The 27,082-nt window shown below is 40.9% G+C and overlaps 1 protein-coding gene across 4 annotated transcripts in view; it reads right to left on the minus strand.

Annotated features, from left to right (window-relative positions):
- Positions 1-3,928: 3,928 nt before the first annotated feature.
- Positions 3,929-27,082, minus strand: part of CCDC88C (coiled-coil domain containing 88C) — a 96,085-nt gene continuing 72,931 nt past the window's right edge. The window contains exons 17-31 of one of the 4 annotated variants that reach the window (XM_066188668.1): positions 26,732-26,873; positions 25,899-26,087; positions 25,355-25,516; positions 23,954-24,231; positions 19,184-19,327; positions 17,657-17,843; positions 17,295-17,440; positions 16,111-16,200; positions 15,087-15,328; positions 10,960-11,142; positions 10,528-10,596; positions 9,691-9,759; positions 8,595-8,896; positions 7,410-7,625; positions 3,929-6,207 (exon numbers count right to left, since the gene is read on the minus strand). In XM_066188668.1, coding sequence (XP_066044765.1) covers positions 5,194-6,207; positions 7,410-7,625; positions 8,595-8,896; positions 9,691-9,759; positions 10,528-10,596; positions 10,960-11,142; positions 15,087-15,328; positions 16,111-16,200; positions 17,295-17,440; positions 17,657-17,843; positions 19,184-19,327; positions 23,954-24,231; positions 25,355-25,516; positions 25,899-26,087; positions 26,732-26,873 — 3,433 coding nt within the window. In that variant the 3' untranslated portion in view covers positions 3,929-5,193. Of the gene's footprint in view, positions 6,208-7,409; positions 7,626-8,594; positions 8,897-9,690; positions 9,760-10,527; positions 10,597-10,959; positions 11,146-13,042; positions 13,476-15,086; positions 15,329-16,110; positions 16,201-17,294; positions 17,441-17,656; positions 17,844-19,183; positions 19,328-23,953; positions 24,232-25,354; positions 25,517-25,898; positions 26,088-26,731; positions 26,874-27,082 lie in introns of those variants that run through there. The other 3 variants (XM_066188667.1, XM_066188669.1, XM_066188670.1) reach the window with 3 other exon arrangements.

The raw sequence follows: 27,082 nt of genomic DNA on the forward strand, positions 1-27,082 counted from the left end.
TCATGTTCTTCCTTAGCAGTGTGTTCCCAAACAGAAACAGTACTTTTCTTACCATTAGTGCATCTTGCAATTCCAGACCACTCAACAACTTCAAAGAATGAGGTGATTTTTGACTTGTAAATGTCAGGGGTTTTTACATGGAGAAGGTGCTCACTGTTCCAAGTGTGGAATCCAAAGGCAGCCAGCAGGAGACGTTGGAGAGAAGCAGGAGGCTCTTATACTTTTATCTGATCATTTCTTAAAGCAGAGGCTGTTTAACTCTCCCATGAACCCCCTTATATCATGAATCAAAACCATTATAACACTATGATACTCTATTAATCCATTTCATAAGAACCTGATGCAATGAGTCTCACCAACAGCTTCACTTTCCCTTTCCTGAGCACTCTCTCCTTTAGCAGAGTTTCAGATCACACCATAGGGTGTCACTCACTGTGGAGGGAGCTGGGATGCTTTTGTTTACCCTCATGCAATACAGCTTTTCACAGGCAATGCTCAGGTCTGCTGCTCTTTTTCATTCTGGTATGCAACACACACATCACACACTCTCACCATCAGAGCTACATAATCCTCAGTTATGATAATCATTGGATAAAAATGTTCAAGTATTTTAACTAGAACTGATTAGAACATCTGGGAATGATGAGCTGACAGTTTCCATGGCATTCTGTGTTTTGTTTTTGACATATTTTACATTCCTAGTTTCTGTGGAATAACCACATTTTCATCGTCCTGTTCTCAGAAGAAAACCAGTTTTGCTTCCCTACCATAACATCCTAATCCTCCACAAGAGTCAATAAATAAACTGTCTCCTCCATGTTTCAGCTGAGAGAAGCACAAGTATTCTTCCACTGGGGCCCCTTACTCATCCATGTTACTCTTTAATGGGATTCTTCACAAAACTTCAAGTCTGAACTAAGCTCAGCTTTCTGTCACACTTCAACTCACATTTCTGTCCTTAGGACACAGGTTAGCCTTTTAAGGACTTTCCTATTAGAGAAGCTATTGAACAGTAGCCCTCTAGTTTTACTGTTCTCTTCACACTTACAAAAAAATCCTTGTAACTGGAAAAATACCATTTAGTTTTGCAAAACTTGCCATAGTTTCTCCCAGTAACTTTAAACTCCTGTCAGTACTCTCTTAAATCCTAATTTTTCTACCCTTTCCCAGCTGATGCCATTCTCTCCTAGTTCATGTGGCAGCCTCTAGCACCAGCTTTCAAGAAAGACCTTCATATCCCAGTCTAGATCTCCAGTCTAGCAGCCCTTCGTAAGAACAACTTCATTTGTTATTTCCAGTAACTGAATTATTTCACTCTGCACTGCTCCATCAGGTTAATTCTGCCTGGTACTGGTGACTTGTAAAAACATTCACAAATTTTCCACCTTGTCTTGAACATTTCCACTGCTGTTCAGATCTGATATTCCATGATTGTGACGGGCAGAGAAGCAAATTTTAGGAACAATTTTTTTGGTGAAATCTACAACTGATTCCACACTCCACTGCCCCTTCATCTAAAAATGCAAAACCATTATCAAGTGTTCTCTGGACAGCTGGGTTCACGTTAAACAAGAAAAAAAATGAAATGGTGTTGTTCTTTGTACATCAGTTTAACATCCAGGCTGTAATCCTTTCACATGAACTAACAATTTCTGGGTAAATGTCTCCATGTTCTGTCTTAAAAGTCGTCTACCTGTGGCTGAGCTAGCATGTCCCCAAATGTCTGGATGATCAGAAATAATTTCCGACCACATGCTGATGCACAGTTTTCCTAAGCTAAGCACTAGTTATTTTTACAATGTCCTTAACACTTGGAACTTCCCTCATTATAGAAAGGAAAAAGTAAATTCTATTTTTCAAATTATTCTTCTGATGGTTTTAAGTTCTGAACTCAACTGAAATCAGAAAAGATCTGCTCACTTCACAATGAGGTCCCAAGTTTGAGAACAGCGGAAGAATATCTAATGGGAAAAAGGTTTCCGTGACACGCCATCTCTGTAAAGGACCTCAGATTTCTTGCTAAGGATACACTCTGGCACTGCAGAGCACGCAACCCCGCCGGCAGCTATTCCCACAGCAGCCATTTATTTTACTTCAAACACACACCATCGTTTGTTTCCTTGTGTCAAACAGCTTCACTGTCTTCAGAGCCTGAGCACACTGCAGGGAGCGGGTGTTGCCAAAGTCACAGCCCTTCGGCTTTCTTGGAAAACTACTGGCAACTTGGCTGCCTCCTCGGGATGGATCCCCTTCAAAAACCCGTCCTTCAATCGAAAACTCCATTTCGAGAATTAATGAGCCACTGAACGGCTTGGAGCGTTGAACCCAGAACCACTCGCAGCACCACTTGGCACATAATTAGCAACCTTCAGCGAGCACGCCCTTCCCTCCTGTCGGGAAATATCGGCCTCCTACAGCCCATGCAGCGCCGGGAAAAGCCAGCGTGCCGGAGCCTGGGGCACCTGGAGATCCCTTGACCCCAGTGCCCAAGAGGCAGCGGCGGCAGCTGTGGCCTCAGCCAGCTCGCTGTGCCCCTCCCGCAGCCTGGCCCGGCCGCACAGGCTGCAAATTGAAACAGCCGCAATTTCATCTTCGCTCCTTGGAAGGCATCAAGGGTCGGGCAGCTCTGCGCCGTCCTTTACCCTCACAGAACACCTCTCCCCAGAGCTCCCGGCCACCTCACGCAAGCAGGTGCCTCAGGGCGCCTCCACCAGCCCACGTCTGGGAGGATTTGCCGTTCTCCGTCTCTCCGAACAGAGTTGCCTTCTCCCCCTCAGGCACCAAGACGCCCGCTTCATGCTGCCGCGGGCTCTGCGCGCCCGGGAGGCAGCGCGGCCGCGCCGGGGCTGGCGGCAGGCCCGCCCCGCACCTCACGGCGCCGCACACGGCGGGAGCACGGCCCGGGAGACACCGCCGCTGGCAGGGAAGGGCTGGCAACAATGCAACCGGGCAGAGGGCAAGATAACCGCACCTGCCACGGCAGCGCAGGCACCTGCACCAAAACTTTCCTTAACGTTCCCAGAAAGGCAGGATGGCCACAGACAGCGCTGTGCTTCGACAGCTGGCCCACGGTATAACCTCTGTATTTAGAATTATCCCACACCTGAATGGTGCTATAAATGTGTTCAGTACTTTTTTAAAATTCTAACTCGCTAGAACTAAGAAGGTAAGTAATTGTAAATAACTCAGAAACGGACAACTAAGGTGTGCCACTGGGCAGGTATTTATAGCCAAAGCACATCTACACTAACAAACAAGTCACAGATCGCTTCCTCAGCAGGCCAGCCTGCACGTGTCGTCCAAAAAGGAGCTGAAACAAGGGAAACACCAGTCTTGAACCTTTAATGGTCTGGGGCCAAGAATACATTTCAAGATATAACTTCTGGAAGAAAAATTTCAGTTTACTAACAAAATGTTATTCATTGTGTTCTAAAGTAGCCATACAGCACACATAATTTTACATTTGTTGCAAAACTATAGTTTGCAATTAAAATAGTAGAGAAGGCAGAGAGGGTTTTTTTTTGCCATTGTCTCCATGTTGAAAGACGAGTAATTTCTCACTTTCATAAGGTATCCTGCTAGTTAAGTACAAAACAGCTGATGCAAGATGCAAGCTTGGTCAAAATTGACAGTATGTTTGCCCTTGTCTGAAGTGGTCAGAGAAGCATAAAAATCTACCGGGTGAATTATAGAATGAACTGTAAGTCACTTATTTTGCATGTTCAACACTCCTGTAGTCTTCAGTTAGGCTACAATTAAACAAAAAGACTTCGGGTACACCTTCTATGTTATAAAAACAAATACAACTTCACCACACAGATAAGTAAATCAATACTAAGGCTTATGAAGAGCTGTTGCAGACATATCTCTAGCACTGTGAATCACCTTTTTTGGGGGGGGGTTTATTTTTCTAAGGACAAAGAGTACATTTTCAATTTATTTTATTTTAATCTTTATTATAAACAATTTTGTGGTTTTCAGAACGGGATTGCTACATATTAGATAACAAACATCATCAAATGAATGTTTTATCTTTTACTAAATTAAATCAGAACAAGCAAAACAAGTATTTTTTTAAGGATTTAGTCTATTGCAAGAAGAACAGCTTTACAAACATGGAATTAAAGATACATATTTGATCATATATACATAAGCAGCTGATGACACTCTGGACAGAAACATACAAGGAACTTCTTTGCACTTAAATAGATTTTTAAAAGTATATTTCTTTTGCATGTGTACAAAATTATTTTGCTTTCTATACTGAGAAAAGTTCTTGGGAGACAAAGATGTCTAAGAGACAAGAGCCCACATAGGATGTGGGCCGTCATGCACACAAGGATCTAATAATACAATTTACACAGCATTCTTATACAGTACTTGAGCTTCCTATATACATACTTACAAGACACTTTTGTACACGAGATGCCACCTTTTCAATTGAAATGGCATCTCCCCTGAAAGGCTGCATTAGTTCCAGTGTTTGTATAAAAGATAAAACAAGTTTCAAAAGGCAGCACCACTCTGCAGAGTTAAGGATCCACTGAACTGCAGCTATAGTGAAGGCAGTGGGGTAATTATGCTGGCTTCTGTGTTTACACAGTCCAAGTGGGAAAGGTTGAGATGTGACCCTTGAAGTCTATACAATATAAGATGTGTCTGTGGCTAGAAAAATAGATTTTACCAGACCCATGGCTAAAGCCACGCACTTTTGCTCTTCATCTCTATGCTACTTAAATCAAGCATTTGGTTTTGTCTTAGGGGGAGAAGTTTGGCTTTTATATGACCTTTTCAGTATGGTTATTTACCAATGGTGGGGCTGAGTTTAGCACACACAGGACCTGTGAAACTTTTCTTTAATGCATGCAGAAAGGGTGTACAGTGCAGCAATGACAGAGGACCCTGCTAAGTTTCTACTGGACTGAGGAATGCTCAGAATCTGTGAGAATCAGGTGCCAAGTTTGCTGTGAGATTAGGTCAGGCTTCCATTGTTTTAGGCACAACAGGGTCAGAAGAAGGACTGGGGTTTTGCTCCTTGACTCCCTTAATCGAACTTTGTCCAACCAGAAAACAGTATGCAGAAGAATACTCGGAGCAGTCTGTAGGTGATGCCTTTTAAGACCCGACAGTGTCTAGATAAACGGTACCTGGACATCAGCCATACCAAACACATATTACAGCTACACCTGTGGGTTACACACAGCCATACTCATACCAAACTGTCTGCTGATCCCCCTGGGCGTCAGGAGACCCAGGACTGCTGTTGGAGCTGCTTCCTCTCACAGGCTCCTCTACAGCCCCAGAGCTGCTTTCTACCAGCTTACCCTGGCACTTGGTAACTAGGGCATCACCCTGGCCTTGCCCTGGGGAAGTATTTCCCTCAGTGCTGGTGCAAACAGCTCTGGCAGGGGCCACTGTGGCCACCTCCTCAGTACGAGGTGCTGACTTGGGTTTGACTTTTGAGGGAGTATGGGATGCAGACGAGTAGTGTTGCCCATGGTTTACACGTTCTTGCGGCTGGACATTCAGACTGCTGGTGGATGCAGTGGGTGAGGCAGAAAACTGATGGAAGGAGAGTGGCCTCTCATCTTTTGGTGGGACCAGGGAAAGGCGCCTCGCATCGAGCTGCCGACAGCGGGAATCGACACCTTGCACGGAACCTGCCACCTTGGCAGACTGTGGCCTCTCTCTTAAGGGTGCCTGGGAGCTCGTTGGCACAGAAGCTCTGGTGCTCTGGCTGACAGTGTCCTTGCCCCCATGCAGCTCTGCTCCTGACCTCTGAGGGCTCTCCTGCCTGTAGGCCTCTGGGCCAGTGGCCCTGAGGAGGTCTGCAGAGGCCAAGCTAAATGCCCTGCTCAGGGACGTACTCCTCCTGCTCATGGTTCCAGGCTGCTGAGGCTGTGCCATCTGCCGCACCCCGCAGGCAGACTGGTGCTGTGGTGTGTGAGGAAGCTTAAGGGACCCTTGGGGGTTTGCCAGAGCATCAGGTTCAACTTGTCTGAGGTTTGGCTTCATGTAATTGTCAGGCTTAGCTGTTCTTCCTTCTTCACCAGCCACGGCCATCTTCACAGTTGGAGCAACAAGACTAGTGGGCATCTTAGCAGCCTCCTTCCTGCATGGCTGAACCAGCAAGTTCCCAGTAGCTGAAGGCTCATTTGCTTTCCTAAAATAATCGCTGAGCAAGTCATCTCTGTTAGTGGAGGTGTCCTAGTGTGAGAAAATATGCACGTCACATTAATGACAACACATTTTGTTTGAAGAATCATGCAGAACTCCTATTCACAAAATATTCCTTCCCACTTAATTTAAGCCAAATACAATCACAGATTTTACACAGTGGAAACAGAGGAGATGAATGTTTAAAATGAGTATAAATCCAACTCAAGGAATAATGTGCTTATCGTGATTAGATTGTGACAGCCTTGTTTGCCAGGTTAATGGTCATAATTTTTTAATAATTTTGGTTCTAACCTAGACAGCAGCTCTTTTGTTTCCTTTCACATCAGCCACTGTCACTTTAACATCAATATCATAGTGATGACATCAGCCACTGGTATCAGCAGATATCCATTTTGTCTGTCATATTCCAGAAGAGAGTTCATCTGGATAACTCTACTGTAACTTCAGGAATGTAACAGAAGTCAATAGCTTGGGGAGATGCGCTAGCATGACAAAAAAGTTTCATTCCTTCTCCATTGATTCCCTTCACCTCTTCCACTCAATATACTACGTATGTTAAAAGCTGCATATATGATAGAATGATATGTACAAAAAAAAAATTACAAAAATTGCCTACAATGAACTCGCAAATTTCAAGTCAGACAATTAACCTGGCAGTAAAAGAAAATATACAATGAAATTTCATGGGGATGGTCCACGCAATCCAAAAATGGCGATGTTTGATCAGCTGCCACTGTACTATTAGTAAAAGGCATGCTCAGAACAGTTAAGGGACATGCTGTCATTACAAACAACATGCTGAACAAGCTCATGAAATTTACTTCTTTACTCTTCTCTAGGGAGCATGTTTAAAGCTTAATATACTTATTTCACTAGTGTTCCAAATATTTCTTCCAGTCAAAAAACTCATTTTCCATAAGCAAACACCATCAATGGTAATAGTGCAATGTGAAAATTTCTAAGCTCAACTAAGTGTTAAAGTGTTAAGGTTATTTTTAACTTTATTTAAACAGCTGTTATGCAAATTAACATTACAGAATGACAAATCCTCCGAAAACACACATGTGTACAAACAAACACCGCAAATACTTTGAGCAATTAATGCAAGTGATCTGCCAGCCTTTAAAGTAACAATTAGGAGTTACAGTATGCTTCTATAGGTATTAATATGCTAGCAAAAGCTGTGGTAAGTCAGGAGCTGTTGCCTTCTTAATAAGAACAATGGATACCCTGGGGATATGGAATGAGGCACATCTCCTATTTCCCCTGCCTGTTCTGTGCCTCACGCTGTCGGGACATGAAACACTGAGGACCGATTCGAGTGACTGCGAATGCTCCTGATGAATGGAAGGACATGGGGAGTAGCAAGAGGGATACAGTGCATCAGCTTCTAACAGAAATTGGTGTAATGAAATCATTTCACTCTCATTTAAACTGCGCCGATGCTGAAAAGGAACGGGATGACAGAAAGAATGAAAATGGACATGGTCAGGTAGTTACACACATACAAAAGTAATAATTTTAAACATCTCTAAAAGCTAAGAATTGTACTTAGGGTAATGAGGGAGTAGGAGGCATATTTAAACACTACTGTGAAAATTCAAGGACCAGCATTTACTGATGCCATGCAAAGGCACAGCTCTGCTGATTTTAATACTTTTACCAAGGCATTCATAAACCAGAGATCTCTGTTCACTTACACTATCAACTGTTTCTAAAATATTAAAATAGTGTTCAAATAGTGCACTGCCTCACTATTGTACAGCATGTCGGAGCAGTAAGAGATAAATGCCATCCTGTTAACAAACATTTAGTTCCTGAAAAAAACATTTCAATGAGTGCTTTTTCTTGCAATCATTGAACCAACAGGACAGTATCAGTAAACAAACAAACATGGTTAAAGTATCAAAAACTTCCTTCTACAAGAAAAATAGTCTTTCTCAAATGCACTGAAATTTTCAGATTATGAGATGGTTTTAACAACTGCATATTTTGCACTTCAGTCAAAAACTATTCTAGGTTTCATTCCTAATTATATAGATTTAGCAGTAGAAAATTACACAGGAAACTTATCAGTTTATAAATAAAAATACCTGAAGCTGAGAACTGATGATACAAAACCTTGACCACAATTTGCTAGCAAAAATCCCCAGCAGTCCAATACACAGTACTTGCAGTGAATTATTTGACTTGCTGTAGCTGATAAACCAAAATAAATTAGCAGAGTGTTATACGAAAGCTAATTTTATCTTAGTTATTGAAACTGTCTCATTCATTTTGCAAGATTTGATAGTACTTGTGTATATGAACAAGGATCGTCTTGTCTCTCTGTTTCCCTATGCCATCATCCTCCTAAATCAGCTTTGAACAGTTTTTTGACATCTGAAATGGGTTATCTAGCTCTATTTACTTACACTTGGTAGAGACAGCCTGTTGCTCTCTTCCAAGAACTCCTCCAAAGTTACCATCTCGCTGCCAGGTGAGGCAGACCGCTGCCTGCCTGTGTGAGACTGAGATGGATTGCTCTTCTGAGGTATATCACAGGACATCAAACCATTCCTGTGAGAGGAGGACTCATGCCTGCTGCCAGGGCTTAAGAAAGCAGCAACTGAGTGAGGGGAATACGTGTCTCGGAGCAAGACTGGTGCCTCTCTGCTTGGCACCATATCTTCACTGCTGAGGCTCTCAGTTCTACCATGGATATAGTCTAAGGAACCTGAGGAGAAGCATAAATACCATCAATGACACTGCTCTGACATCATTTCAGTAGATTTCACACTCAGGTAGGAACTTTATCATCTCGGGCCATTTCCACAACTGGGTGGGATTTTTTACCTTCTTGTTTTTTTTCTCCTACAGAGCTCAAAGCAATCAGAACTTTGAAAAATCAGGACTGCTTAATATCTTACAGCACCTTATACAAGCACAGCTACTTCACCAAAGAATAAAAATAGCACTGCGGGCTAATGGGCTAATTCGACTCATATTAGTAAGATAGTATTGGGGTGCCTCTTTACAACCTTTGTGCCATTGAAAGATCTCCCAGTCTCGGCCGTGTGATCTGAGAGCTAGAACCTGACTGTGGAAAAGCAGAAAGTGGATTATTCCACAGTGTCAGGTTTCTTGGCATCCTTCAAGGACGCACAATTTGCAAAAGCAAATCTCCAGAGCAAACTGATTCCATACATGAGCTCTGTGTGGAGTAAGAACCACAGAGATCTGCTGTTGTAGAGAGTCTAAGAGTGGCCTGATATTTCCCACAATATGATGCCAGTCAGACTGAAGCAAAACTCGACTGTCTGCCTTAAAAGCCACCCCTTGCCAGAATCAATCTTAGAAAAGCACTTCTTGCCAGCAGTTTTGATTCCCAAGACAGCCATGTCCAGATTGCATAATCACTACCATTTCAAAACAAGTCTTCGAAATTAATTGTAAGGAAAAAGGCATTTTACACACAGTTTCATGGAATTTCACTTCCTGTTTGTCACAACTCAGCCGTAAAAGCTTTACCTTTCAAATTCAGAGGTGAACTACTGCTGGAAGCGTTCCTACTGCTCTCTAAACTGTTTGGCCTGGACACTGAAAAACACAAATCAAGCATTGAACAAACAGATTTTAAGTTCCTCTGATCCTCTAAAAGGCTACAGTCTTGCTTCTGAAAATAGGACCTGTGCAACTAAGTCACTTTGAAAACATTAACAACATAATACACGCAGGATGCCAAAATCTGGACAGAGTGGAAAATATCTTCATTTTTCAAGTTGTTTAGGATCCATCTTGTTTATCTCATTTTTTGCACAAAGAAATATGCTCTGTGTTTTTACAGTAACTGTAAAGTAATGCAGAATCTGAAAAAGCTCAACAATAAGCTGCTGTCTCTTTTTCAGTTTTCTTTGGAAGGAGTTGGTAGCCAGCTTGCAAATTAAGTCTTCTGCAATCTCTAAGCAGGCAGTGCTGCTGCTTCAACAGCATTCCCACTGTGCATCCACAAGCCCCACACCAGATTTCTCTTGCTGCTGATTCATTCCCTTAAGGAAGGAAATAAACATTCACCAGAAAAATCAGCAACAAATCTGTAGGACATGCATTAAAAGGTCTGTTGGTGGGGGAAGGCCACTCGCCTCAATGTCAGCATTGTTTTGAAAATTCATTTTGGCAAAACATCCACTAAAAGCTTCAACAGAAAACCAGAAGCAGTTAGAATCCCATTGCCAAAATGGTGCTGCATTACTACACCTCCTTCTGTAATACTAACATAACTAAAACACTCCAGGACAGTTCACGTGAATGCAATGAAACAAGTCTTAATGCACATGTTTAGAGCACTCACACATGCTACAAGCTTACCGTGCCGTCTGGTGCTGGCAAACTCGACCTCTGGGGACTGTTCACATAGATTATCTTCTGAATTATAGCCTGGAAAAGAACACAGAACTTAAAAGGCCAATTGAACACAGAAAGGTTAATCCTTCAGGTCAGCCTCCAATGCATTCTAGCAGTGTAGAAGACTGAGGTGATCAAGAGGGTTTTACAGACCCATCTTCTAAACACTGGGCAGGGAACTACTGAAGAACTGACACTCAAATGTGCTCTGTCAAGTTGACAACATTACAAGAGTGAGTAAACTCTCGATCTCATCAACTAAACCATTCAGCAGATAAAGTAGGAGCGAAAATATTAGTGCTCTGGTTTTGTACTTGAATGCCACTAGCAGTCTTGCAGGAACTATGAAGCAGCCTGCCTGGCACTACTAGCTCCTGTATGAAATGCACCACACACCTTTAGGCCTGCTCTGGAGCCGGGAGATGGGGGTGGAAGTGTGCACGTGAATAGCTGAGGTTGAGTAAGTCCTGGGACCCATTTCCACACAGCTGGGTTTTGTTGCAGAGTCTGCTGAGATTTCAACATTATCATTGCTGCCTCCATGATGGGAAATCCTTTTTTGCTTTAGGTCCATTAACACTGCTGGGGAGAGAGGTAAATGAATAAGACTCAATGAAAAATAGCATTAGGGGATTTGTATTTGTCTGCCCATACAAACATGACAAACAGGCACAAAGAAACTGCACAACAGAGGCGCTAGTTTGGCAAGCTTTTCCATAAACAGTGCAGCAGTGGATAGGAAATTTCTGCCACCAGCTTGTCAATCATGTGTGCTCTCTGAAAAGTGTGGGAGTGACAAGGGCTGCTTAGTGCCGGTGGGAGGGTTGATATTATACATGCAACAATTACTGTGAAAGGAGGAAGAAAAGGAGCAAAGACATGAATCCAGAAAAGATAAGTGAGGTGTGAAATTCCCATAACATTATTCCTTGTAGGTGCATTTTATACGAACTTACTTCAGTAATAAAAAAGAATAGAGAAAGAGTGACAGTAGTCATGCTCTTACTCAAAGAAAAATAATGCTGATTTGAAAATTATCCATCATGATCTGTGCACTAAGCTAACTGCTTTCAGGTTTATATCTTTGCTGTGGGTAAGAGCTCAGTCTTTACAAGGCTGAAACTCTGCTCTTATGATGTGCTGGTGCAATGATTTTTAAGTGGAGTTCCTGGGATTTTAGCAGGAGAACAACAAAATCTGTCTGCTAGAATATTACTTACATTAAGAATCTGAAAAATTCTTTTTTACTGATGAAGCAGGTTAATTAATTTCTTGTGATGTCAATGCAATGCTTTAAGGCACACATAGAACAAAATTTAAAGAATTTACTGCAGAAACACACGTAATGAGATGCAAAATTCTAAATTCTATATATTTCCATGGAATACTTGTTCAAGTAACAGAAACTAAATGTTGAAAACGCAGCAGAGTGCAGCAGTTGAAACAAACAACTTGCAGAGACAATTGACAGACGGTTCAAAGCACAGAGCAGCTGTGAAATTGTATTAGAGAAATGGACCAATGTGCTGTCATCTTAGGTGGCCCCTGGAAGCTGACTTCATTCAGGAACAATGTTTTCTCCCTAAGTCTGCATGGGCTCCACAGACTGGGCCAGCACTTGCTCTCAGAATTGAAACTTACGCCACGTCTACAGGGGCAACTACTGGCTAAAGCTCAGCATGCAAATCTGTATTTCTAATTACACCTAACACCTTCCATGGATGTCAAAAATATTAATTTCCCTGGACACTAACATTCCCCACAAATCCCCAAATGGGCAACAAAAACCAGGCTGTTCTGCCAGAGTCCCTGGTTGTGCCACTGGGGACAGTTCTAAGAGTGAGAAGGGAAACAAGATCTTCGGGTGTCTCTGCTGGGTCCCCAGTAGCACACTGCCCATGCTGCATCCAATTCTCTAACAGAGTGGGGACTGGATCTGCACATGCATTTCAGAAGCCACCATGACTATCAGGCAACAAGAATTCTGGACAATGGATTAATGAATTATTATTCCCAGTCTTAAGAGAACAAATCTACATTCTTCTTCCAAAAAATTCTGTTGAAACTGAAGCAGAAGAAACTGAAACATCAACTCAATTCAAGATAAATTTTCTTAACTGGAAGTACAAAACCTTACTAAATATAAGGTTTGAATGCAAGCATCAAGACACTTGGCTGAGAACAATGTTTCCAGTAGCTTACATTCTGCATTCAAAGACTAGACTACTTAAAAGCAGAAAAAGGTGTTTAAAAACCTGCCTTTTTTAATCACTTAGTAGCAAAGACTATTAGAAAAATCTCTGGAGTTTGAGACTGTATTTGTATTTTAGTAGGACTGCCACACTGTAGAAAGCATAGCAAGAGCAAATCAATTCAACACTTTAACTGGACACAATGCATGTAACATGATTGCAAGAAAAGATTGAAGCGAACAGCAACTTCACTTACTTACAACGCGCACCACAGCCAATATACATACGCAAACTGTATGCCATGAGGTCGCCTAAAGTGTGCTGCATTGAAGAAATGATCCAGTGTGCAAGAGTGATTCATCTTCTAGAGGGAAACTTAAGTCCATGTTCACTAATATTTGCTTGTATTTAGAGTATTGTATAGACATGTTGAGTGTTTCTATCAATGTGAGTGTTCTTTTATGGCATGTGGGTTTGTTTTTTTGGTTGCTTTTTTTTTAATATTTGTCAGAAACAAATGAAGATAAATGCTACAGAGAAGGTGTTAGAAAACTCCCAGTTCCGGGAAAGAAAGAGTTTCATTAGGAGAGGATGGGATGTCGGAAGAAGACCAGAATCGGAGCCGATTAGAGAAAGACTGATGATTCGATGGAGACTTAGGAGACTTTTCTTTATCCTTGCTTTTGCTTCTCAAAAAGGCAATCTTTTTGCGCTGTGCAGCTAAATTATCACCCAGGTATCCCAAAAAGAAGAAGAAAAAAAAAAGTAAAAAAAAAAAGCCTTATAAATAAAACTTAAAATGTCTTAACACAGATTAAAGACTACACAACCAGTAACAACAGAAAAGGCTAAACACTGACCAACACCTATAATGGAGGACTGATAAATGCATAGCTAAACATAGCTTATCTGTCTCAGATTAAGGCATAGATTAACACATACACACAATATTTAACAAGTCCACTAAGAAATTACTGCTAGATCATTCAAAATGTTTTTTCTTTATAACTTAAAATTAAATTGGTGTACATGTTACTCAGTGATAACAGACTCAAACTTCCTAGATGTCTTCTAGACTTTAGTACTGGTGACCCTCAGCTCCACGTAAGTGTGTTTCACATAACATCAAAATGAATGAAGCCCCAGAGACTTTCTGTTACCTGTGGGACTCTGCAAGGGCTTTGTACTGTGCCAACCCAGCCCAACTTCCCATGCTGAACTTAGAAAGCATGTTAAACACCTGGAATAATATGGATGATCTTATTCCATAAAACATCATCTTTTTACTTTAAGTGAATAAATGAACTCAAAAAATTGGAATAGAGAAAGGGTTTTACCCAATCAAAACAAAACCTTCAGACAGACAGGTACTTGCAGTAGTTTAAAACAAGAGTTCTTTTCTTAGCTGCTCCCCTTCTGTTTCCCACCCCCCACAGTTGGAAGACAGGAATTCAAGTATCAACTTCAAAATTGCTTCTTGGAATGTATTCCTGTAATATAACAATCTATATATATATAAGCTGACAGAAACAACCTCAATCGACTAACAGAGCTTGGGACATATATACTACCTCTAATAAGGATGAAGAGCATTTATTCTGAGGAACTATCTTTTACATTTCCCATAATTACTAACATCGGATATACTGTATAAACTAACTTAACAGAAAATCATTCCATCTTCCTTACATATGCCTTAGTGTTAAAAAAGAATGATTTCATCATTTTTTATGAAAAAATTTCTAGTTTAATTCTAAATCAAAACATGGTGTTGTCCTCCAAAATCACCCGATTATGATAAAGCAGTTATTTACAATAAATGGGTTATTTGTTCTGCACGTGCACCACCTGCTGGCAGTGGCTGTCAGCCAACTCACATCCCTCAAAGAGCCTGAACCACGCACTATTCCATGATCCAGCTTTAAACTGCTTTGCTGCAAAACCCCAGTAAATGAATTATTAGAACCAACTTATTCAGTAACATGCAATACATCTGGGCAAACAGAAGCTAAAGGAAGTAGCAGTAGATGAAAGGAAGACAACAAACTAAAACAAAACCAAATCCATTATCTTCTAGAGTTTATTCAAATTTCTAGTTTAGGGTTTTATGCATACTAAAACTTTTATTGTACTAAAAAAAACCCCAAACCCAAAACCAACCAACCAAAAAAAACCAAAAAACCAAAACCCACCAAAAAACCCCAAAATAAAACAAACAAACAAACAAACAAAGGATGTAAAATATAATGGGATCGGGCATTAACATATCCTATATATGAAATCTATTTTAAAATTTTTTCAGCTCATGGATTTAGGCTGAGCATTCCTTACCTTTGTTTGAAGAACCCCCAGGGTTTTCTCTCTCTTCCACAGGGTTTGACCCTTGAGAGGTATTATCCTGAGCCTCGTGTTGATGTTTCAGTTTCTGGGAGGCAGATGGAGAGTTTACCATCTCTGGGGATTCAGAATGCCATGTGGAGCTTTCCGCTGCTGGTTTCAACCGCTCCCTTGGAGTCTCCTTCTTTGGCTTGATTAATTTGACTAAGGCTCTGGCTCCAATCCAGGGGTTTTTCCTGATAAAGCAGGTTTTGTGAATGGAATTCAGAAAATGCTACAAGAAACACTACCCAAAGAAGTTTACAGCTGTGCTAAAGCCATCAAACCATCCTACATTCTTATTTGTTTACTGTCGTGAATTGGTTCAAAAAACGCACCATGAATTTCACAGCACTTGAGATCCATTTCTCTACTAAAGTCAAAATTACTTTTACAGAAATATTTCTTCAGCATAAGAAATGTGAGAAAGACAACTGTTCCCTCTGCGAGGAATCTAAACTACACATATGCACCACATAAGACATTCTTACAGTGTGAAAAACTCCACTATAGAAACAGACTGAAGAGGAATGAAATGAAAGCTGCTTTGAAGCCTCTTTGCTGAGGTTATCAGTCAGAACTATGTATGGTAGAATTAACTTAGCTCTTTTTCGTTATTCTTAGTATAATTTTTAAGTCCCTTCTCTCCACCAGACAGGTTACCTCTTGCTTTGAAAGAGCAGCTCTGAAAGCTCCTAGTGCTGCTTAGTCGCCATACTGGGAGCACAGTGGTTCCTTCCCAATTAGTTTTGGGAGTTTCAAATCCTTATATTCATACAGAAGGCCCCACATGAGGCCCTAGTCTCTAAGTTAACACAGCCTGCTGCTTCACGGAGTATCTTGCAGAGTGAGAGGCAAATAACAAGTGGAGATGACACCACCCTTACTTAAGATGAAGTTTCTGTTATCCCCAGTTATGGAAAGCCCTTTCTTGCCCTCACTGATCTGTACAGTACAACGGAGGCCACGTGGAACTTACTTTTTTGGAGCAGGATCATAGAACTTGTACTGATCCATTATCTTCTCTTCAAGTTTTTCCTTATGTCTTCTTAAGGCATTCAATTTATCACTGTGAGGGGGAAAGGCATATTCTGAGTTGTCTGTATGAAATTAAGCATAATCAAACACTGAAGACCAAAAGCCACTAAGACAAGAAAGAGGCTGAAATATCTTCCTATCGTGAACCTTCAGGATTCACAGTCTGTTTGGAGAGGGCAAATGCAAAACAGTAGATGATGGTGCAATATCTCAGGCAGAGTTTGTTTGGTGGGTGTTAAGTGTATTTTTTACTGATTATTTTGTTAACCTACACAGTGGAAGTTGACAAATCTTATTTTCGTTCACTCCTTCATCATTGAACAGTCAGACACCAGGATAAACAGATCAGAGTACATCTGAACTGTATTCAGCCTATTTCAGCAAACATTTTTTAACACTTCAACCATATAAGCCAGTACTGCTATAAAACTCAACTTTAACTCCCACATCATCCAGATGTGCTTGAACTAAAATTCTTGGGATTAAGGACATTTTTCTTCCTTCTTTCATACCTATAAGAGAAATTTACTGCAGTGAAAACAGGATTCTTTGTAAATGCACAGTATCTTTAAACAGGGTATCTCGTTTCAGCGTGTCAACCTGTGCATGAAGGACACAGCAACGGATGTTGATGTCTGCATCCTTAAAAACAAGATCAAAGCAGGTATTTCTTGAAATGCAAATGAAAAAAAAAAGAGGAGTATGAATACTTGCTGTTCTGCACGAACCTAAATATAAAATGACACTCCTAAGACTAAATTTTTGTTGCAACTTGGCTGACTTCCAAAATCTTAAAACTCTTTCCCAACCTCTTCTTTGAGAAGTACCATTGGGTTTAGCATTCCATCTTTTCTAACTGAATTTTTCACACTGGTTCATCTGTATTATTTGAGAAGAGCTGTGCTTGCCCAGGTGTTTTGTGGACAACTCTTTGCGGTAAGGCAATGTGGAAACTTTTTGTGCTTTCTCCCATTACATTTATCTCCTACCAAACATCCCTTTTTCCAACAGATATCGAGATCTATCATTCTACTGCCTGCTCTTCTAGTCCTTTTAGATTATTTGTATTCTGCATTTCTCTAATTACGTTTTTAGGTTTCACAATTCAAAGCTCGTTTTTCTTACATGTACTGTTTCTGTTCTTCATGATACTGCTCCTTGCTCTCCATGTTCTGCTCCAATAACATCTGATTCTGCTGGCTCAGCATCTGAATCTGACTCAGGAGATGATGGTTTTCTTCTTCCAGATTTCCCTTTAGACGGGACAGGAGCTATTAAACAAGACAAATTAATCTCTCCTCTGCATCTGGCTTCCCTGGAGTGCATCATAATCAAGATAACACAATAGCATGGCAGCCTAAGATACAAACCTATACACTTCCAACTATATGGGGGTGTTGTTACATAGTTCGACCTTCTATATACAGCACGTCATGGCAGCTCTCTAACCCAAAAGCAGCAGTAGCTGGGTATCTACAGCTACTCACCTCACAGTGGTTATCCAGCTTGGTCAGAGAGATATCCATGGATTGGTGCTGTTCTTTCAGCTCATCATAGCGAGCTTGCCAACGGTTCAACTCCAGCTGAGAGTTGTTCAAGGAAGTTTTCAGCTCTTTAGTGTGTGAATGCAGCCCTTCATAGTCTGCCTTTAGTTGATTGTGCAAGAAGTTCACCCTAAACATGAAGAAGACAGCAGGCTTATGAAGAACATTTCGCAGAAATGACCTCACATTTAAAGACCACACCCTCAGTTTGCAGCTCTCACTAAATCAAGCGTAGTTCTAAAGAGTAAGTCCTAAGGACATTTTTATTCTAAGCATTTAGTAAAATTTTATGAAGAAGAGGTAACATCATAAAAAGTTTTAAATCTACAAAAGAATTGAAAGGAACATACATGAAAAATAAAACTGCTATTTCTTCAATATGTAAGAAACACACCACAAATTTCTAAGGCACGATGTGTTTAAGAGTACTTGGATATAAAGGCAGTTCTATTTGGCACATATAAAACTCACACATTATTTTTTTTATCCTGATGCATGAAATATAAGAATTTAAATGTCCTGAAGTGTGAAACACTGTAGTGTTGTAAGAAGATACTGTGGAATTCTTTTACGCTTTTAGGTAAATCTAAAAATGTCTACAAAACATGAAGGCATAACATTAAATAACTAGAAACAGATTAAGTTCTGTAACTGCTGACAGATAAGCCTGGCTCTCTGCCAGCCCTGCAATCAACATTATGCAACATCTCTGCTCCTAAGAAAATGAATTAGGAACAGCAAACTTGAGAAAACCTCTGGAGAGCTCTGCACTGTTCTAGAGTACCACTTGTACATTTGGAGCTCAACTTAAAATGTGGTTTTTAAATATGATTCAACCTGACATTGCTTTAGCTTGATGTGGTCTTGGGCCCCTACTTGTACCAAACAGATTCTCAAAACACCTTTGTAGTATTAACAAGGCTACAGGAAGGTTTTTGGGTGTGGCTCCTCAAGAGGGGCTTTGCCATAAGTTAACAGCCACCCACTGATCAAGAGTCTCTAAGACTGCTTTTAATAACAGGAGTGGCAGCTTTCTCTGGGCAGCAGAAATAAACAATGGTAACTCCTAGAGCTAAAATCATATTGTGTAAAAACCATAAACCAGTGCTCCTCAAGGGAAAGAAACCAGTATAATTTGGGGGGCTGGGCATTTGTCGCTCTGCCTAAAGGCAAGTGCTTGGAAACAATTCATTGCAAAAAATGCTTGTGAACTGAACCAACAACGTGTGGAAGCTTATTTTGTATGAACAAAGGTCCCAGGTCTGAAGCACCAAGTAACAGTATTGGTTGACAATATTCATGAAGTTGACAATCTTTAACAAGTTAAAATTACCAAATTAACAACACTGAAATAGAGAAAAAAGAACAGACACATTACATGAAGGTACTTCAGAGCTAAAACAACACATTTGTGTTTTGCATTATTGACTTTTAATTGATATATATAACAATTTAGCAAAGGAACCATACCTGTCCAGTTCCTCCCTCAGCTTCTGATTTTCCCCAGTGGTTATTGCATTTGATCTTCTCTCTTGTTGCAAAACCTCTCTCTCAGTTTTTAAAACTAATTCCAACTCTTCCAGTTCTGCTTTGTGTTTCGTTAAACTGTTGTATCTGCAAAAGGAGGAATAGCATATCCTCAGCTTTCACTTAAACATTTTTCTGCCTCTGGGTCAATATTTTCATAGGTAATACCACAATGATCAGAAAGCTTTTTTTTTTTCAAGCTTTATTTATTTAATCCACATTTATGTGGTTAAACTTCTACCACACCTGAAGAATTCAACACTACGCATGAAAATTCAACTTAGTATACAAGTCAGCAGAGAAGACTTGGGGGGGGGCAGGGGAGGGGAGAAAAGCATTTTTAAAGAAAACTGGAACACAATTGCCAGAACCCTACTTCAATTTCAGATTCTGGTCATTTAGTAAAAGCATGAAATTCTGCAAAATGAGTGGAAACCGTACCACTAAACCGGAATCTCAGTCACAAATATTTGACAGTGGCAAGAGTCAAAAACCCGACTAGAAAGTAGCTCCCAAAAAGCAACAGGAAAGCAGTGCAATGAGCAAGAGTTAGTTAGGTAACCACCTAATGCATATTAGGTTATATCCATAGGTAATAGCATCCTGCACATCTACTAATCTCCTGCATAGTCCAGACAGATGATGGAAGTATCAGTGAGTTGACAGCAAAACACCTTTAAGCAGAGGCTGATTCACCTGCTTGAGTTGCTCTATATGCTCACTAGTGAAAAAACCAAGAGCAAAACTAGTGTTCACATCCAGGCTCCCACTATTACTTGGTTTACATAACTTGTGCACAAACCATTCAGGGGAGGGAGATGGGGAGAGAGGGAGCTGATGCGATCAGCTGTGTCTTTAATTTTGATCTCTGGAATGCTAAAGTAACCAAGGTGTGGAAGAACTTTCCCTGATACTTGGCACAGGCATGGATTAGGCAGGCTCAGCCTCCCTGAGGTGCTACACCACCTGCATTCAGAAAACACCGAGAAGAATGAGCTGGACTGAAACCACAACTGAAGCAAGCTGTTCGCAGATTTTTTTTTTCCCTCTGGTGGCTTCTGTCAGAATCTGTGCCCATTCACACCAGCAGAGGCCACTGGTGCAGTCAATGTCAAAAGTCATCAGCACAGTTTTTGGTCATTGTAATAAAAGGGTATTGTCCCAAACTATCAGATACATCCGTGTCAGTAATGGAGAAATATTCTTCCAAACAATTTTAAAACAGAATCTAGGTGGAAGATGCAGCATTGCTCAAAAAGCTAAAGAGAACAAACATCATCTTTCTGTGACTTTCATCCCAGAAGAGATGAATGCAGAGCACAGCTACTCTGCAGTCATAAAACTTCAAAACAAAACCGAGACCAGCAGACAGCACCAAATACACTGACTCCTGCCAACTTGTTTTTCTTTCAGGCTACCATTCCATTCATCTCAGGGTCAAATTACAGCCTGTCCCAAATTCCAGTCCATTGAAGGGCCACACAGAAAAGTACCTGTCTCCCAGACAAAAGCTGCTTTATGCTATTCATTCCCAGTAACAGCAGTAGAGTTTAATTAACCTTATTTATTTGTTTTCTTGCTCCATTCAGCTCTTTCAAATTCAATGTCCGTACAACAAATGGAAGAACCTGAAAGCAGAGGAAGGTTTCACATCCAGCTCCAAGAAGCATTTTAGACAGATTGTGTACCAGCGCAGAGTCTGAGAAGACAAACTCCAGTCAGTCCTTTGGCAGAGACCATGGCTGTCTCTGCAGAAATTGTGCTGTAAATCCTTTTGCTGTCTCTGTATGACAGGACTACTCTGTTCATTTTTATCCAAGGCCCCTATGTTTTAAAGAGGGCTCCTTAGAGAGAAGCAGAATACTGGTCCAGTGTTACCAGCCAGGCCCAGCACCACAGGCTGCCACATTGAGCCTGAGGTAGACCACAACTGCTCCCCTAGTTACTAGGTGAAAGGTAAGAAAGAGGAGACTGTCTGCAAAAATGGAAATGATTGTTCATGTCCAGAGTCCTAACGAAATCCTCAGGCAAAACCTCGTAGTAGAGATTCAGCCTGGAGTCTACAATTTGAGTGCAACCTGGCAAGCTCTACCACCACAGACCATGTTACCCTTCCTGTAGACTATTCAACACTCATGTTCATTTCAGTTTTTAAAGCATCAGGCTCTTGGACAGGAGAGTTTTAAAAAGGTTGTCTTATATATGCATATAGAATCCATTTTGGCACTGACACAATCCATTCCTAGGATTGAACTAATGTAGTCGTCTTCACTCGTTTGGGCTTTTATTCCTTCTGCTGTTTTTTCAGGAGAAATACTATGGGTAGGTATTTGTGACTGAGACATCTTTGAAAATGCTCTGCTATGATAAAAAGTATGGCAAAAGGAACCCAAAAAAATAATTACCAGGCAGCACTGGTAACATAATAATACAACTCCCTGCAGCAGGTAACCCTACACAGCAGGGATTCTTTTCCCAGTGTCTCTGCAGGATTAGACTTCTCCAGACTAAGCCACGAAGAAATGCTCCAGGATCTGTTAATCAACTGTAGCTACAAAGTTATTACCTTCCCTTAGTAACATACAATACCTAAAGTAATTTAAAAGTGCAGAAGAGGCCAGCCTTTCTGTGTTCACTGAGATGGTCAGCCAGACACCTCAAGTCAAAAAACAGCTACTAAAGGTAAATGACCTTAACATACTAACTCTTTTCTTCTTGCTAAGCCAAATCCACACATCCGTGGTTTGCTGGGCTATGACAGGCCACCTCACTGCAGTTACACACAACCCATTATTAAATCCCCACTACAGTGTTAATACTGTGCAGACAGACCCTAAAGAGGTTTAATGAAGTTTGCTCAGGTGCGGAAAGTATTCTGTGGTTAGAATTCAGGAGACTGAACTACACAAACCTTTGGGACCTTGGCTGTACATGCTGTTGGACATGCACAAGTTAACTGAATTTGCTGTGGATTTTTCTAGACAACTGCAGTCATAGGTTTGTGTGGAAGTGTAATCCTGCCTTAAGCAACAGAACGATGATTACAGTGCTATCACCAGCAGAGGAAAACAGATTACCTTGGAGTTGTTACATGCAAAACCTACGTCCTAAACACCATACAAGAAAACTTCTTGGTTGCACTGAGCTGCTCTGGGGAAAATTTAACAGGTGGTGCATTCTAGCTGAATTTGAAAGTGAAATATTCCATCTCAGCAGTTAAATACCTTAGTTAAAAAGGTGTAAGAGAACTTCTCTTATGCTAGTCTTTCTCCCTTCTGCTCCCTCAGCAGCACATGATGGAGGGAGAACAAAATATGCACTAAAAAAAGTAGCTTGTGGCTTTTTTCCTGACAGCCAAATGGAGTCCTTGGACAAATCACCTTGATAAGTATCTTTTAAGACTGATCTGCTGAGGAGGATACTGCACGCTTAGAGGTGCCAAACTCAACCTGTTCTGAATATAGAGAAGGCCACCATCTGCTCCCCTGCAACACCTCTCACTAGGAGTCACATCTCAAAAGAGTCCAAACTTTCAATGATTACAGTGGTGACAGAGCACTTACCTCTACAGATAACCTATTCTTTGAACAACACTTTTTCCTTAGGCTACAGCTGGTTAGTGTTTGGTACTGATCAAGCAAAGAAAGAACACAGCCAACTGCCTTAACACACTGCAGTGTAGTAATCTCAGGCAAAGCCTGAATCAATGAGAACCATTAATCAGTCTGAGAAAGACTTGGTAAGCAGGAACAGTGTCTGTGCAATCACTTACAGCTCATTTAGTCAACAGCCGAGCAGCTGTCCTGTCACACAGCCCCAGTGGATATTTTAATCACAATAGTTTACTTCAGTACTTCATAAAAATTTACTGCACTTTGTATTGCCAGCTCCTTAGTCTTTAGGAAAGAAAAGTTTAGCACCAGTTTTCAGTCCACCATCAAGGATCACCACTGAGTTGCTCTGAAACGAGCTCAAGATCTTGCACAGAAATGAAACCTAAATACAAGTGTTTGGAGGAAAACCACTGAAAAATATAAGTTTGAGTGGTAGGCAGAGCAGCATTTTTGTAGTAGTACATTATGCACATTGTTCAATCCATGCACAATTGTCAGAAAATGACTGACTAGAGACTAAACAATTAACAGCTTACTGATTTCCTATTTCAACTGAAGGGCCTGAAGCAAAAGCTTTAGGTTATGAGAACTACAAGAAAATTAGTAATACATCATCACCTCATAGTTAAGTCAATAGAGCTTCCTTCGAAGAGCCTATTTGACGTGACACAGATGCCGCGAGGTTCAATGATTGAAATTTCTCAAGACACACATTACTCACAAATAGCTGACCTTATGCTTAGACTTCACGCTTAGAAAAGAGACTTCACACAGTAGAACTGGAGAATGTTTTTAGGCTGCATGTTGTTATAGCACAAATCCCTAAATGTAGTAGAAGCACTCGAGCTACTTCTGACAAAGTATCCCCAAGATCCAAACCCATGTTTGCTGAATATCACCAGAGTCACCTCTGTTCTGCCACCTTTAGAAATCTAAAATCTAGAGTTTTGCAAATATTTTCATCTAATGTCCTAATGACAAGAATGACTTGGCACTTTTTCAGGGCAACAACGTTGTAATTTCTGTTTGTAATTGGAGACAACATTTAAGGCTAAAATTGTAACACAGGCTACACTATACCCCCGAGCAGTGAGCGTACCTCTCACGTAGACCTTTGTGCTCCAGATCCAGGGTTTTGTGTAATGTTTTCAGGCAGCTGTGCTGATTTATTAGCCTTTCATACTCTGCAGACTGCCGTTCATGCAGTGAAGCAAGGTGTTCATGGTCCTGAAGCAATGACTCATATTCAGCTTTCAGCTGCTCCTTCTGTTTCAGTAGATTTTCATTCTCATTCTCCTTGGCTGTCTGCTGATTTTGGAGTAAAGCATTCTGGGCTGTCAGTGAAGCACTCTGGGAGCTGAGAGTTGAATTTTCTACCTAAAGTTTCGCAAGTAAAAAGGAAGTATTACTTATTCACATCTGCTGGTACATACAACAAACGTTTTGTAGCAGCTTACATCCGTATCGAGTTAGTCAAGAATGCCTAACATTGCCTTGTCAACTTAAGACATCTATGTACAATGTGGCATCATTCTGGTATTACTGCTGGTAGCATGCACCACATAAAGCTATGCTATCAGTAGTATGAAAACTATCACAATAACCTCCAACTGAAGAGCAAGATGATCTGGAATACTCACAACTCAACTGCACCTCTGACAATCATGATCAAAGTCAAAAGTTACCCCATTTTTGTGTACAACTAATGAAACTCAAGTTCACCCAAACTCAAAAATATTAACTGCACCACTGTGTATGTGGGCAGTGCTCCAGAAACTGTGTATGTAAGCAGTATTCCTAACAAGTCTGGTTCCAGTAGAGAGATGGTGCACTGATCTTACATGTTGCTAATGTAAGTCAATTACAGGTGGGAAATAATTACTGAGAAAAAAAACAACCCCATCTCTGAATATGAGGAAAAGCTTGAAAAGTGAAAGTCAAGCAAGAAAAATAGAGCTAATCCAATACTGTCCTTTGAAACTGGTCTCTTTCTCAAAGTAAGTTCATTTTTTTTTAAAGTCAAGTAATTTGGAAGAGTATCTTTTCCACAGGCAACTTTGACATTTTGTCTGAAAGCCTGAAAACTGTGACTGGCACTCACTGCTACAATGCCTATGGGGAGCTGACTTGTGTGCTCCTTCCATTTCTGCTGAGCTCTTTCACAGGCATAGCATCAACACAAAAAAGCAAAGTGCAAAGCTTTTTGTGTATCAGAAGTCTAGCTTCGGGAAAAACACATCTGGATTTTGCTGTATTAATTTTAATTGATTCTCTCTAAATAACGGCCTTCTTGCTGAAGGCAGCTACTAGACATTAGCTACAGACCCAATTTCCCTTCTAGCTTGGAGAAATTCAGACCTCAAACTAAGCTCCACCTCCTGGGCCTCATCTTTCCATCATTACATCAACCTACCAACAAAAATATTTCATTATTAGCTGTCATCTTCTCCCCACTAATCAAATCCAACCCCCTGGCACAGAGGCACAAGGATGTCCTGACCTGGAGTTTGGCTGTCTGTGTCTGCAGGGCAGTGTTATGCTCTTGAAGGAAGACATTTTGCTTCTGTAGTGTCAGGATCTGATTGTTGAAGGAGACATTCTGTGTTTCCAAATGCTTTAGCTGTTCCTTAAGCAGCTGCTTCTCAGTATGCAGGGCTGCATTCTGAAAGAGAGATGACATTGAAGGGGTGACAGGAAGAAAAGAAACAGCTGTCCTGATCATACGGAGTCCTATCAAAGATGAAAACCAATTAGCAATGATCATTCTGCAACAAAGACATAAAAAACCTCTTCACAGCATTAAATGAAGGTAGGACAGATGTTACACACAGGATTCAACCTTGCAAAGATGGGACAAGGTGGATACAAGACACATGAAGTACTTAAGTTCCATGCAGTCCGAAGAGACACCCAAGGAATCTGGTAGACTTGGGTGCTCCAGAAAACCTACAAGACTCCTTTAAGCTCCGAAGTCCAGTTTCCACCAACCCACTCAAGAGCACAAGATAAGTCTATGAGCTAAGAGGAAACAGGAGAAGGCTTACATTCCTTTCCAGTTCAATGGCCCTGTCCTTCAGTTTCAGCAGCTCTGTGGTAGCCTCTTGGTGCCCAGTTTCCAATTTCTCATTCATTTGCTGGTTGGGAATGAGCTTCTCTGCTGAATTCCTCAGTGACTTCTGAGCATACTGGCCATCCTGCTGAGGCTGCTTAAGTGCATCAAAGTCCTTCTTCACCTACACAGTCAACAAGCAACAACAACCTTCAACACTGAGAGAACTGGAATAATGCATTAATAATGATGGGATATGTCACTCCTCTCTTGCACTGCACAGAATTTCAGAGATTCAACAATCATTACCCCACTTCACAGACAGGGAAGCTGAGACACATACAGGTGGAAGAATCCACAAGTCTTGGCCTCCAGTCAGGTGCCCTCAGACTCAAGCTCAGTGTCACCTAACAAATAGGCTGTTCTTAGGTGAGATGTTTCAACTGCAGTCTTCCTCAGCCTATGTTTCCACTAAACAAGGTAGAAAAACACAGCCATGCCAATGAAAAAAAAAAAAAATGGGAAAACAGATCTACAAAGAGCAATTATCCAAGAAAACCCCTCCTAATATGCCCTAGCCCAATTTTTTTTTTAATGAATTCTGTGTCATTACATAGAAAGGGAAAAAAAAAGCAGTCCAGTGCAAAATGGTTCTTAGGAAGGATGTACATAGCGAGGGGCAGAGAGAAGAACCAAGCTGTTCTTCAAAAAAAAAAAAAAAACCAAAAAACAAAAAACCAAACCTCAAACCAAAAAATCCCCAAACACGTGAATGTGCAGAACTACAATGTGAAAAATTGAAAAATTACAATTCACTTAAGCTCTTACCATATTTAGATCATTCTGTAACTGCTGGTTCAAGTTCAGAAAGTCTTTCACTTGAGCTTCCAGCATCGCAATCTTCTCCTCTTTCACAGCTAGAGTTGATTTTAGTGCTGATTCAGTTTTGCTTTCCAGAACCTTGTATTTTCTGAAAGACATGATAACAGCTTTCCGATGTCTGCCACGAGGGTATGAGCCACCATCTAAATAGCAGACTTCACCTTCACCCATTCCCAATCTCACTACATGTTAAATTATACGTGCTTGCTTCTTCAGGAAAATTATTTCCTCTACAGCTGCAGATTGCCACTGATATATTATAGCTGGGGAAGTCACTTATGGAAAATCCAATCAATT

Source organism: Chamaea fasciata, unplaced genomic scaffold (genome assembly GCF_029207755.1).
Source record: "Chamaea fasciata isolate MVZ Bird 193981 ecotype frontalis unplaced genomic scaffold, bChaFas1.0.hap1 SCAF_7, whole genome shotgun sequence".
NCBI classification, from domain to species: domain Eukaryota; kingdom Metazoa; phylum Chordata; class Aves; order Passeriformes; family Sylviidae; genus Chamaea; species Chamaea fasciata.